Genomic DNA, 15037 nt, shown 5'->3' with positions numbered 1-15037 from the left:
TTATCATCTCATCCTGTTTCCTTCCATCTTTTCATCGTCCTTCCTTTTTCTCCACCCATCCTGTRTGTCTGTTCTCAGATGCAATAAAAGGTTCCAAACCTTAAAGACCATTTTGGGAGCTGATGTAGGACTTGAAAGTATGATAATGAGAAAGATTTGTTTGCTACAGTACAGCAGGCCTACAATCAGTCATCTCTGTGCGTTCACAAACCGTGGCGGTGCTGATAGATACAGTATGTCAACACCACATGACTTTAGGGCCGTTGAAGCATTTTTACTGCAGATAAAGCAAGAAAAACAAACTATAGTAATCTTATCAGGTTCATAGTGTAGGAACAGGCCTGAAAATGTACAATGTAAACAATATACTGTAACCTGTATTTATCAAATATACACACTTGTATGTTGTTTCTTGTCAACCATTGCTTAACCTTTCTGAACTGCCCTTACAATGGTTGCATAAGGGATTATTGTCAACACACTTCTGAAGTGAAAAGATTTACTCTGAGAGTTGGCAGAGCCATAAAAGCCTATGTTTCAAAACCAGTGCTATTTCAACTACCCAACACAGGTTGGGGAAATTGCATCACGTCACTGTTTTAAATTCGCAAAACACGAACATACAAAACACCCTGTCAAGACAACTCTCTTGAGCTAATACTCCTATTGTCTGGTGGTTCTTTAGAATAAACTGATGAGAGGAAACTATGCACATCCAAACATTCTCTTGTCTGAAATTGCTTTCCTTGTTGCACAGTGCAGCTAAGCCATCTCTTCACAGCACAGAGGTTGGTGGCACCTTAATTGGGGAGGACGGGCTTGTGGTAATGGCTGGAGCGGAATCAGTGGAATGGTATCAAACACATGGTATTTGTGTTTGATACCATTCCATTTGCTCCYTTCTAGCCATTCTTATGAGCCGTCCACTGCTTTACAGGTACAGGTTTGCTTTTCCTTCTTTTCCATGATGTCAGATGTGGAGAGTATTAAGTCGTCTCAACATGTGCCCGATTGACACAACACCAAATACAAACAACTCGTCAATGCATGGTATGTGTGAAATACTGTAATACACAGCACCGCAATTAGATGACAAGAGAGCAGCATTTATAGGGCAGATGGATTTCTATCTACATAGAGGAAATGGCACATTAGTGGTTGATCAATCGGAGAGGGAACTCAAGGAAGCTTGAAATTCACACCTTGGCTGCTGTGTAACAGGAACAGGAGTGCCATGTGAGGGCCGATCACATTGCAGTAACCTGAGGCGGTTACCTGATCCCACCTTGCCAGCTTTGTGTTCCTCTGGCATGCTCAGGGGTACAGCACTCACAAAGCRCCTCTTTCTATCGTTTGGTAAACATCGACTTGTTTATATTCTGGGGTTGGAGTGGCACAGTGATCCACAGAGTTGTCGCTGAGGTCCCGGGTGGCCCCCAAACCTCCCGTTTTGCTGCACCCCAATGAAGGCATGTCAGACGTTGCGTCCTGGAGGACCCAGGAACACGGTGACTGGAGCCAGCCTGCAGCCGCAGCATCAGCCCCCCAGCGGGTCTGGATCTCTCTCATAGCAGGTGAGCTAGATCCATGGAAAACCACATTCTCTCCCTAACTGCTGCCAGAGGCATCAACCTTTACTAGGATCAATGAATATTATATCTGGGATTGGGGTTTGTTTTATGTGGTATCTCTTCTAAGCTCCACTTTTTGATTGGCAATAACCGCATTATGGTACTTTGAGGCGAAAACAGGCACGGTCTATATTGCAATCCTGTGATTTAATGAAAATGAAACAAACAGCTACTATTATAAAGGCATGCTATCACAGATAGTGAAACTGCCACGTTCGTTTGTGATATTACAACAAAGAAGTTACTCTATACAATGTTCGTTTGTGATATTACAACAAAGAAGTTACTCTATACAATGTTCGTTTGTGATATTACAACAAAGAAGTTACTCTATACAATGTTCGTTTGTGATATTACAACAAAGAAGTTACTCTATACAATGTTCGTTTGTGATATTACAACAAAGAAGTTACTCTATACAATGAACATTTTTTTTCTCCCATGGACATCATTCCCAACGCTACAGAACTGCAGCAACAAAAAAAAATGTGGGCAATGTGCGACGCTCCTCAGCTCTGCTTCGTCCACAAAACAAAAACAACAGCCGAGGGGTGGCCAGTGACGCCGTTTCCCTACTGCGGATTCCATCTTTAAAGGACGGTTCAATAAAATACAAATGTATATAATTTTGTGCTTACCAAATAAACCTGAGTATGCACATAGGGTTGATACAAGCCTAGGTAATAAGTGAACCATCCCTTTGAGAAAGAGCAACCTTGAAAGGCCAGAGTTTGTCCTGGTCAAATTCTGGATTATATTTCTGTCAATTTAGGGGATTTTTTTGACTCAAGAGCAGCTCCGGAGGCATAAATTCTGTGTAGTCCCAAACTGTGCATGATGGCAACAAAAACAAGGGGTTGCTTTCAGTTCACTCACTCCCTCTCATTGGGGGTGACCCACATAAATACTGGCACAGAGGATGATACCCATAGAGATCCTATTAAATTCCTATCAAGTGACATACAGTTCCTTTTGGTATGTATTCAGACCAATTGACTTTTTCTACATTTTGTTAGGTTACAGCTTTATTCTAAAATGTATTAAATATTTTTTCCTCCTCATCTATCTACTCACAATACCCCATAATGACAAAGCAAAAACAGATTTTTCGAAATAGTTGCAAATTTATAAAAAAAAATATTTAAAAAATACCCCATTTACATAAGTATTCAGACCCTTTACTCAGTACTTTGTTGAAGTAAAACCGGAAACATGACCGAATACAAACAGTGTAGCTATTCCCTCCGCAAGGCAATCAAACAAGCTAAGCGTCAGTACAGAGACAGAGTAGAGTCGCAATTCAACGGCTCAGACACAAGAGGTATGTGGCAGGGTCTACAGTCAATCACGGATTACAAAAAGAAAACCAGCCCAGTCGCGACCAGGATGTCTTGCTCCTAGACAGACTAAACAACTTCTTTGCTCGCTTTGAGGACAATACAGTGCCACTGACACGGCCCGCTACCAAAATCTGTGGACTCTCCTTCACTGCAGCCGACGTGAGTAAAACATTTAAACGTGTTAACCCTCGCAAGGCTGCAGGCCCAGACGGCATCCCCAGCCGCGTCTCAGAGCATGTGCAGACCAGCTGGCTGGTGTGTTTACGGACATATTCATCAATCCTTATCCCAGTCTGCTGTTCCCAATGCTTCAAGAGGGCCACCATTGTTCCTGTTTCAAGAAAGCTAAGGTAACTGAAGAAATTAGGCTTGTCACCAAAAGCACTCACAAACTTTTACAGATGCACAATCGAGAGCATCCTGTCGGGCTGTATCGCCGCCTGGTACGGCAACTGCTCCGCCCACAACCGTAAGGCTCTCCAGAGGGTAGTGAGGTCTGCACAACGCATCACCGGGGCAAACTACCTGCCCTCCAGGACATCTACACCCACCGATGTCACAGGAAGGCAATAGATCATCAAGGACAACACACACCCGAGCCACTGCCTGTTCACCCGCTATCATCCAGAAGGCGAGGTTAGTACAGGTGCATCAAAACAGGGACCGAGCGACTGAAAAACAACTTCTATCTCAGACCATCAGACTGTTAAATGTTTACATACCCTACATTACTCATCTCATATGTATATACTATACTCATACCATCTACTGCACCTTGCCTATGCCGTTCTGTACATCACTCATTCATATATTTTTATGTACATATTCTTCATCCTTTACACTTGTGTGTATAAGGTAGTTGTTGTGAAATTGTTAGGTTAGATTACTCGTTGGTTATTACTGCATTGTCGGAACTAGAAGCACAAGCATTTCGCTACATCGCATTAACATCTGCTAACCATGTGTATGTGACAAATAAAATTTGATTTGATCCAAGTACCTTTGGCAGTGATTACAGCCTCAAGTCTTCTTGGTTGATGCTACAAGCTTGGCACACCTGTATTGGGGAGTTTCTCCCATTCTTCTTGGGAGACACTCTCAAGCTCTGTCAGGTTGGATGGGGAGCGATGCTGCACAGCTATTTTTAGGTCTCTCCCAGAGATGTTCGATTGGGTTCAAGTCCGGGCTATGGCTGGCGACTCAAGGACATTCCAGGATGACCTTGTTTTTCCGCAAGCACTCAACTGCGTGTGGGTTGAAGAGTGTCTTGAGGGTCTATTGCCCTGTTGGAAGGTGAACTTTCACCCCAGCTTGCGAGTTCCTGACGTCGCTCTGGAGTAGGTTTTCCATCAAGGAACCTCTCTGTACTTCTTTCCCTCAATTCTGACTAGTCTCCCAGTCCATGCCGCTGAAAAACATCCCCACAGCATGATGCTGCCACCACCATGCTTCACCGTAGGGATGGTGCCAGGTTTCCTCCAGACGTGACGCTTGGCATTCAGGCCAAAGAGTTCAATCTAGGTTTCATCAGACCAGATAATCTTGTTTCTCATGGTCTGAGAGTCCTTTAGGTCCCTTTTGGCAAACTCCAAGTGGGAATTCATGTGCCTTTTACTAAGGAGTGGCTTCTGTCTGGCCACTCTACCATAAAGGCCTGATTGATGGAGTGCTGCAGAGATGGTTGTCCTTCTGGAAGGTTCTCCCATCTCCACGGAGGAATTCTGTAGCTCTGTCAGAGTGACCATTGGGTTCTTGGTCACCTCCCTGACCAAGGCCCTTCTCCCCCGATMGCTCAGTTTGGCTGGGGGGCCAGCTCTAGAAAGAGTCTTGGAAGAATGATGGAGGCCACTGTGTTCTTGGGGACCTTCAATGCTGCATCATTTTTTTGGCACCCTTGCCCAGATCTGTGCCTCGACACAATCCTGTCTTGGAGCTCTACGGACAATTCCTTCGACCTCATGGCTTGGATTTTGCTCTGACATGCACTGTTAATTGTGGGACTTTATATAGACAGGTGTGTGCCATTCCAAATCATGTCCAATCATTTGAATTTACCACAGGTGGACTCCAATCAAGTTGTAGAAACATCTTAATGATGATCAATGGAAACAGGATGCACCTGAGCTCAATTTTATAGCAAAGGGACTGAATGTTATGTAAATAAGGAATTTCTAAAAAACTGTTTTCTCTTTGTCATTATGGGGTACTGTGTGTAGGTTGATGAGATTTAAAAAATATATCAATTTTAGATTAATGCCGTAACGTAACAAAATGTGGAAAAAGTCAAGAGGTCTGAATACTTTRCGAAGGCCCTGTAAAACAACAATTGACACAACAATCCATTCATTTCAATTTAAGCTATTATATAAAATACTTGATACAAAAAGGATGCTCAMTATATGGGGCATTGAACAGTCAGCCTTGTGCAGACTCAGACACAAGGAAACATAATCAAATAACATATTTTCTGGTACTGTCCATCGGTGGCTTGCTTTTGGAGTCCGGCCTGTGAATGGTTGTTATGTCATAATATCAGAGTTCAGATGGACCTGCGAACTGTATTGTTAGGGGATCTGAAAAAACATGATCAGTCAATGGGAAATATCATTATACTATTGGGTAAAGTATTTATTTTTAGGGCAACATCAGTAGACATTTTGCAAATAGGGAGGTTCAGGACCATGTAAGACATCATAGTAAAATGGAGGGATGTATAGTGTACCACAGTATAAGTCARAATACCCATAAAACCTAGCGGTCAAACAGGAAAATAATTCCAAWGGTTTTTCCACCATTCATTTTCCCATAGGGGATTTTAGAAACACTTAAAATAAGGGATGTGTTTCATGTAGGCCTACCCTGGTGTGACTTTTTGATAACCGTGTAAATTTCTCAAGGACAAGGTTACTTTTATCAATATGTTCGGCTCTATTTTCCTCTCAGATTCGAAAATGCTGAAGAGTTTGGACATCCACCACACCCCTTTTGAATCAGTTTTTGTTTTGTCAGAAAAAAACATGCACACATTTAAAAACAATATGCTACCTATTGTTTTATCTATAAGATGTCTTGCACAAAAAAAATCTTTATTACTATACTATTATTAGTATTCTAATTGCTAATTATATGATGATATCTGATTCGGGTGTCACAGTGTACTTTAGGAGCAGTACTTATGTTTGGATATAAAGATACATCAAACGTTGAGGATGAGATTAAGCTGAGATCAAGCTTGGTTGCATATTGTATTGCGGTTATAAAATAAAATAAACACCATCCCAGTTCTGACACAAGTGAAGCGAATTCGGGGTATAGCCCTGACTCCATGATCCTAGGTCCAGCAAATCTAATCAAATCAGCAACCAACATCTTAGCCGTTACTCCAAGAGGTCTGGAATTATTAATGAGGTCGCCAAGTAGGCGTTTGGCAAAGGTTGTTACAATATTAACAGAATTTTCAGTTGCTTATATCAAGCTATATATTTATTTACTTATAMAGTTSMGGGGGGGGGGGGTTATAGCATGTCATTATGTTTTTTCCTGCATTCTATAACTTTTGTAAATAATCCACTGGGCCATGCTGAACAGGCATAATCAAAGTGTGTTACTGATATAGGCCTCAGTGTTTACCCATATACGTTTTTATTCTACTCTCTTTACTGTGTCCTTCCCTCCATTGTCGATTTCAGACAACGTATTTGATCGCTGATTGGTTTAGGGAGACCATGCCCTGGCAACGTGCCTTTGTGTGGCGATTGGGTTTCTGGTTACCATGCGATGTCCCTTTAAGATGTTTGCTTGTAGTCGAATGACTATCCGCAATCATGGCAGGGATTCAGGGAAAAGATTTGTGCACTGTCTGGGTAGGAAATAAGTCAAGAGGACGTCTGCTACTTGTAATGCATGGATATTTTCCTCTGCGCTGAATGAAACCAAGAGGCACGCAGATATTTTCTGCTGCAGAGCTTTACTTTTTCTTGGTCATGGATTTCGAATTGGCAAATTACGTTTAATTTATTATTTTAGCCAGAGCAAAGTGCGTGGCTGCTAGCAAACCGCTAACTTAGCTACTAGTTGGATAGAAGCTATCCTAACTAAATTAGCAACTCTGCTTTTMAWTTTTTTWWATGTTTATTAATATCATTAACTAGTTAGCTTTTTTACCAGTTTAGTCAGTCTTAGCAACTTGTTTGTGTCGATGACTCTCGACAGCCTTAAACATTCTCCTATCCTTTCAACTTTGTTTAAAATGGCAGACGACATAGAATTGATAGGAGCCTGTGAATTAATAAAAGGTAAGTGAACATTTGCTAGTTAGCTATGTGTAAACTTTCTGCTAATTAATTATCAAGTCAACGCGAGTATTTTCGCCAACATGGCTAGCTAGCCTTCTTTTGCATCTCGCGAGCCAGTCTAAGCTGTCTGTGATTGACATGAATTGGTTCGAGAACTACTAGCTATGGCTAACGTTACTGGCTAACTTGAAACGTATATTTTCTTATTTTCAAAGATAACTAAGATAGCGCATTAATCTGATATTTTCAGATGAATGTAGTTTTGTACGGGAAGTCAGCTACCTTGTAATCACAGCTCGCGGAAAGCGAGTGAGAATCGCATGAGTAAACAATGTTGCCAAGTCTTCCTTGGTAAAGTGTGTTCAACGCTTCTTTTATTTAAATAACTGTACCTCYTTGTTCTATCTATGGTGTGATGTCTGTTTTTATGCCCCCTAAAGGCTTGCTGTTCATACATGTATGTACCCATGTTTTTTCTTCTTTAGATCGATTATATTTTGCTACCCTAAGAAGCAAGCCAAAAAGCACCGCAAACACGCACTACTTCTGCACGGATGACGAATTTATCTATGAAAAGTAAGTTTTGTTCTCCCTCTCAGTATCTCTTCGCACTTTCATCAGCTTCAGTGCATTTGTTTAGCTACGGTCCACTGGACAGCGCCAACAAGTATCGCTGGGGCTGCTGAAGAGCTGTCACTGCAATTATGTAACAGCTTTTAATTGAACGTTTTCCAATTCAGATTAATAAAGCCATTGTGTTCCACTCGGCTTGGAGTTGACCAATGGTTTACATCAGTGGTTCGCAAACGTTTTATAGTCCTGTACCCCTTCAAACATTCAACCTCCAGCTGCGTACCAAGGCACCAGGGTCAGTTCACTTTCAAATGTTTTTTGCCATCATTGTAAGCACGGCAAAAAACAACATTTGAATGTGGCTTACAATGATGGCAAAAAACATTTGAAAGTGAACTGACCCTTGTGCCTTGGTACGCAGCTGGAGGTTGAATGTTTGAAGGAGTGTGAGTTTGTCACAACCCTGCTCGTGGGAAGTGACAAAGAGCTCTTATAGGACCAGGACACAAATAATAATAATACACCATTTTGCTCTTTATTTAGCCATCTTACATATACAACCTTATTTGTTCATCAAAAATGTTGAATAACTCACCAGAGATTAATGAGAAGGGTGTGCTTGAAAGGATGCACATAACTCTGCAATGTTGGGTTGTATTGGAGAGAGTATCAGTCTTAAATCATTTTCCACACAGTCTGTGCCTGTCTTTAGTTTTCATACTAGTGAGGGCCGAGAATCCACTCTCACTTAGGTACGTGGTTGCAAAGGGCATCAGTGTCTTAACTAGAGGTCAGCCGATTTAATTAGGGCCGATTTCAAGTTTTCATAACAATCGGTAATCGGCATTTTTGGACACCGATTATGGCCGATTACATTGCACTCCAGGAGGAGCTTGCGTGGCAGGCTGACCACCTGTTATGCGAGTGCAGCAAGGAGCCACGGTAAGTTGCTAGCTAGCATTAAACTTATAAAATCAATCAATTTTAACATAATCACTAGTTAACTACACATGGTTGATGATATTACTAGTTTATCTAGCTTGTCCTGCGTTGCATAGAACCGATGCGGGGCCTGTTAATTTATCATTTGAATCACGGCCTTCTTCGCCAAACGAGTGATGAATTAACAAGCGCATTCGCGAAAAAAGCACTGTCGTTGCACCAATGTGTACCTAACCATAAACATCAATGCCTTTCTTAAAATCAATACACAAGTATATATTTTTAGACCTGCATATTTAGTTAATATTGCCTGCTAACATGAACTTCTTTTAACTAGGGAAATTGTGTCACTTCTCTTGCGTTCTGTGCAAGCAGAGTTAGGGTATATGCAGCAGTTTGGTCCGCCTGGCTCGTTGCGAACTGTGTGAAGACCATTTCTTCCGAACAAAGACCGTAATTCATTTGCCAGAATTGTAAATAATTATAACATTGACGGTTGTGCAATGTAACAGCAATATTTAGACTTAAGGATGCCACCCGTTAGATAAAATACGGAACGGTTGCGTATTCACTGAAAGAATAAACTTTTTTTTCTTTGAAATGATGGTTTCCGGATTTGACCATATTAATGACCTAAGCTCGTATTTCTGTGTGTTATTATAATTAAGTCTATGATTTGATAGAGCAGTCTGACTGAGCGGTGTAGCAGCAGCAGGCTCGTAAACATTCAAGGTACTAAACGATATCATAACCGCCATCGATAAAAGACAGTACTGTGCAGCCGTCTTCATCGACCTGGCCAAGGCTTTCGACTCTGTCATTCACCGTATTCTTATCGGCAGACTCAATAGCTTGGTTTTTCTAATGACTGCCTTGCCTGGTTCACCAACTACTTTGCAGACAGAGTTCAGTGTGTCAAATCGGAGGGCATGTTTCCGGACCTCGGCAGTCCCTATGGGGTACACAGGTTCAATTCTCGCGGCCGACTCTTTCTCTGTATATATCAATGATGTCGCTCTTGCTGCGGGCGATTCCCTGATCCACCTCTACGCAGACGACACCATTCTGTATACTTCTGGCCTTCCTTGGACACTCTGCTAACTAACTCCAAATGAGCTTCAATGCCATATAACACTCCTTCCGTGCCTCCAACTGCTCTTAAATGCTAGTAAACCAAATGCATGCTTTTCAACCGTTCGCTGCCCCGCCCGCCGACTAGCATCACACCCTGGACGGTTCCGACTAGAATATGTGGACAACTATAAAACTAGGTGTCTGGCTAGACTGTAAACTCTCCTTCCAGACTCATATTAAACATCTCCAATCCAAAATTAAATTAGAATCGGCTTTCTATTTCGCAACAAAGCCTCCTTCACTCACGCTGCCAAACTTACCCTAGTAAAACTGACTATCTACCGATGCTCGACTTCGGCGATGTCATCTACAAAATAGCTTCCAACACTCTACTCAGACTGCATCAGTTTGCTATCACAGTGCATCCTTTTTGTTACCATATCACCTTATACCACTGCGACCTGTATGCTCTAGTCGGCTGGCCCTCGCTACATATTCGTCCCAGACCCACTGGCTCCAGGTCATCTATAAGTCTATGCTAGGTAAAGCTCCGCCTTATCTCAGTTCACTGTCACGATAACAACACCCACCCGTAGCACACGTTCCAGCAGGTATATCTCACTGATCATCCAAAGCAACACCTCATTTGGCGCCTTTCTTTCAGTTCTCTGCTCCAGTGACTGGAACGAATTGCAAAAATCGCTGAAGTTGGAGACTTTTATTTCCTCACCAACTTTAAACATCAACTATCTGAGCAGCTAGCCGATCGCTGCAGCTGTACATAGTCCATCTGTAAATAAGCCCACCAATCTACTACCTCACCCATACTGTTTTTATTTTATTTACTTATCTGCTCTTTGACACCAGTATCTCTATTTGCACATCACTGCTCATTTATCACTCCAGTGTTAATCTGCTAAATTGTAATTATTCGCTCCTATCTATTATTGCCTACCTACTCATGCCTTTTGCACACTGTATATATACTTTCTTTTTCTACTGTGTCATTGACTTGTTATTGGTTATTGACTTGTTTATTGTTTACTCCATGTGTAACTGTTGTTGTCTGCGTCAAACTACTTTGCTTTATCTTGGCCAGGTCGGAGTTGCAAATGAGAACTTGTTCTCAACTGGCCTACCTGGTTAAATAAAGGTGAAATAATAAAAAATAAAATAAATCATTCAAACAGCACTTTCCTGCATTTGCCACAGCTCTTGCTGTGCTTCAAGCATTGCGCGTTTATGACTTCAAGCCTATCAACTCCCGAGATTAGGCTGGCAATACTAAAGTGCCTAAATAACATCCAATAGTCAAAGGTATATGAAATACAAATCGTATAGAGAGAAATAGTCTATAATTCTATAATAACTACAACCTAAAACTTTACCTGGGAATATTGAAGACTCATGTTAAAAGGAACCACAGCTTTCATAATGTCTCATGTTCTGAGCAAGGAACTTAAATGGTAGCTTTCTTACATGCACATATTGCACTTTTACTTTCTCCAACACTGTGTTTTTGCATTATTTAAACCAAATTGAACATGTTTCATTATTTGAGGCTAAATTGATTTATTGATGTATTATATTAAGTTAAAATAAGTGTCATTGTTCATTCGGTATTGTTTGTAATGTTCATTATTACAAATATATATAAAAACAAATCGGACGATTTATTCGTATCGGCTTTTTTTGGTCCTCCAATAATCGGTCGACCTCTAGTCTTAACAGCGCGATTTGCCAAGGCAAATACTTTGAGCCAGCCCAATCCAGAAATCTGGCAGTGGCTTTTGATTAATTCAGTTCTCACAGAACCGCTTGTTGCAATTTTGATGAGGCTCTCTTGTTCAGATATCAGTAAGTGGACTGGAGCAGGGCATGAAGGGATAACGAATTCAGTGTTTGTGTCATTCTTTCGGGAAAGTACCTGTGTAATTGCGCACCCAACTCACTCAGGTGCTTCGCATATCACATTTGACATTGTCCGTAAGCTGTTCATTTGTACACAAAAAAATCATACAAATGATGGAAAGACCTGTGTGTGTTCCTTGTTTAACGCAGACAGAATAGAACTCCAACTCTTAATCATAGCCTCAATTTGTCCCGCACATTGACTATAGTTGCGGAGAGTCCCTGTAATCCTATATTCTGATAATCGGGCGAGAAAAAACATCACCCAGATAGGCCAGTCTAATGAAAAACTCGTCATCATGCAAGTTGTCAGACAAGTGAAAATGATCGTCAGTAAAGGAAACTTTAAGCTCTTCTTTCAATAATAAAAAAAAACTTGTCAATACTTTACCCCTTGATAAGCAACGCACTTCTCTGTATGTTGTGAAAGCATTACATGGTTGCTGTCCATATCATTGCATAATGCAGAAAATACAGAGAGTTCAGGGGCCTTGCTTTAACAAAGTTAGCATTTTCACCGTGGTGTCCAAAACGTCTTTCAAGCTGTCAGGCATTCCCTTGGCAGCAAGAGCCTCTCAGTGGATATTGCAGTGTCRCCAAGTGGCGTCAGGAGCAACTGCTTGCACGCATGTTACCACTCCACTATGTCTCCCTGTCATGGCTTTTGCGCAATCAGTACAGATACRAACATGAGCAGCAGCTACATACGGACCGTTAGTGGAATTCCCGCGAGAGAGTAACGGTTCATGTGATTGAATGTTAATTATTTGACTAGGCTACCTGTATTTGACATTGTGTTGTTATTTCGCTGAACACTAGATGGTGTAATTTTATTTTTGGCAGTGAAATGAGGATACTCAGGTGAGAAAAAAAACTCACCCAAATGTATAGTCCCGTGGGAAAATATAAATGGACTGTTTGAAAATGTGAAGGGGGAAAAAAAATAAAGGGATTCGCATTTTTATTTGCTGTACCCCCGMGTCTAAGTGTACCCCAGTTTGGGAATACCAGGTTTACATAATGCAAGCGTTTGATTAACCCTCCCTGTTGAACTTGTGGACAGGAAAGTAAAACACAAAATTGTGGTTCAATACAAAAATGTAATTGATAAATATAACAGATGGGGTTCATTCCTGGATTAGGATAGCTAAGTCATCTCAATATTAGGCAGTTCTATGTTAAATGAAAATATGTTTTAACCAGTTCAGTCTGACATTTTTTACTGTTAATTATATTTCAGCTTCTATGCGGATTTTGGACCACTCAACCTAGCCATGCTATACAGATACAGCTGTAAACTCAACAAAAAGCTGAAGGTAAGTCATGTGCCTCTCTCTGTTCATGCCTTTCTTCCCTCATTAAGAATGTACATTATGCATCTGTGACAACAAAATCAATTTGTGTATTTCTACCTCGCACGCCCTCATTGACAACAACCGCAAGGTCTGTGGCATTTGAAAACATGCCAACACATACAGTAGTGTAGTTTATGGGGTTAGTTATTAGATAATTACAAAACCCACACACTGCCCCCTCAGCTAGAGTTTGGCTACTTGCAAGGACAATGCTAAATACAGAGGCTTTTAGCTGTAGTATATGAGCATCTTTTTTTCTCTTTGTCTGCATGTCATTTTAAAACCATTGTGCAACTTGAAGGGTAGGTATGAAATTAATGGATAAAGCACAAGTCCTCAGACCATTTAAATCAAAGCTTTGGCAAAGTAATTGGCTTTCTGTTTTTAGCCACTGACTCACCTGTCCCAAAGCTGCGTTGGCACTTTCCCTCGGACAGAGTCATTAGAGATGCCAGGATAATCTGTGTGGGCTGACACAATCTGCTCCAGCTCGTAGTATAGGCTACAATATTCACTCAGTGGCCAGTTTACCTTTGACCTCTCATCAACGAGCTGTTTTCGCTCACAGGACTGCCGCTACCTGGATGTTTTTTATTTGTCGCACCATTCTCGGTAAACCCTAGAAAATGTTGTACGTGAAAAGCCCATGAGGCTGGCCGTTTCTGAGGTACTGGTACCAACAATTATACCACACTCAAAGTGGCTTAGGTAACCCATTTAGCCCATTCTAACATTCAATCAAACAGTAACTGAATGCCTTGATGCCTGTCTGCCTCACGAACAATGTTCCCTCTAAGCTGTGTGCCTGCGCAGGCGTGAAGTAGCCAGAGACTGCTGCGCAGCTCCCGGGGCAGAGTGCAGAACAACTATCAGCTCATGGAGAGAAGCACGAGATTCAATTTCACTCAACTTTCTAGCATTTTCCCTGTTAACACTATCAACGTTTCCCTTTACTGTGGCAAGTGTGATATAATCTGCCCAGTATTAGCCACTTTCAATGCAACATACCGAAACTAAACAAACTACGCAAGAGGATTTGTTGTAGAGTTCTCATGGTCATGACTCAGCCTYTACTCTACACAGACTGGCATAAACATTCAAAGTTGCCGTAGGCCTATATGCAAATAGACCATGCCATATGTGGATCTGTGCCATTTACTTTGAACTGGACTGTGTTTTACAGCTGTGGTCATGAGTAGATATGCTTGTTTTGAGATCAAACTAAGAGCTGCATGCAGCATCAAACAACCCAAACATTTTCAGTCACCTTGTCTGGAGGACAAGTGGATGAACAGGTTCATGTCGAGCCCTGCGTGTTTCAGAAGTCTCATGGAATGTAGGCCTACATTGAACACCACACATTGCTACTGTAGGCTGAAGGAAATAGCTGTTCTATCAATGTTKAAATGTTATGGGATGCATTTTCTCCATTGTTTTTGATGGTAGGACACTCCGGTAGGRCTATATTATGATCAATTAGCCACAGTAGCCAACTTGGTCACTGTTTTAACTCTAACTTAAAGCGGCTACAGACTCCGTGTTCACAGTAAACGCACGTTGGAAGTTGCACAGAATTTRCCGAAAGTTCAKGTTTGTGCTCAGCAGGCCTGAAATTTGCTCCGTGACGAAGAATTTGAGGGAACATTGGTCACAAACCAATTTCGGGAACATAGGTAAACTGTATATTTTGGTTTATTCTGGAGCCTCCCCGAAGTATGTTTAGATACTACTGTTTGTCATGTTTGGTGAAAACAAAATCTGCAGTGATTATTAGGCTACCACTATTGATAAGATTGTGGTCGACATCACGYAAAAAAAGTTTATGCCTATTGGCATATATACTCAATTAAAATMWAATTATTATAATTTAAAAAAAAATCTAAACAGGTTTCCATCCTAATTTTTTATACAAGTAA

The 15037-nt window shown here is 41.3% G+C and overlaps 1 protein-coding gene across 4 annotated transcripts in view; it reads left to right on the top strand.

Annotated features, from left to right (window-relative positions):
• Window positions 1-6747: 6747 nt before the first annotated feature.
• Window positions 6748-15037, top strand: part of cdc14ab (cell division cycle 14Ab) — a 68374-nt gene continuing 60084 nt past the window's right edge. For all 4 annotated transcript variants that reach the window (XM_023971007.2, XM_023971008.2, XM_023971006.2 and 1 more), the window contains exons 1-3: window positions 6748-7266; window positions 7752-7842; window positions 13007-13082. In XM_023971007.2, the coding sequence (XP_023826775.1) occupies window positions 7170-7266; window positions 7752-7842; window positions 13007-13082 (264 nt within the window). In that variant the 5' untranslated portion in view covers window positions 6748-7169. The remainder of the gene's footprint in view (window positions 7267-7751; window positions 7843-13006; window positions 13083-15037) is intronic.

The sequence above is a fragment of the Salvelinus sp. IW2-2015 genome, linkage group LG26 (assembly GCF_002910315.2).
Source record: "Salvelinus sp. IW2-2015 linkage group LG26, ASM291031v2, whole genome shotgun sequence".
Lineage (NCBI taxonomy): Eukaryota > Metazoa > Chordata > Actinopteri > Salmoniformes > Salmonidae > Salvelinus > Salvelinus sp. IW2-2015.
This window is presented reverse-complemented; position numbering and strand designations above follow the sequence as displayed.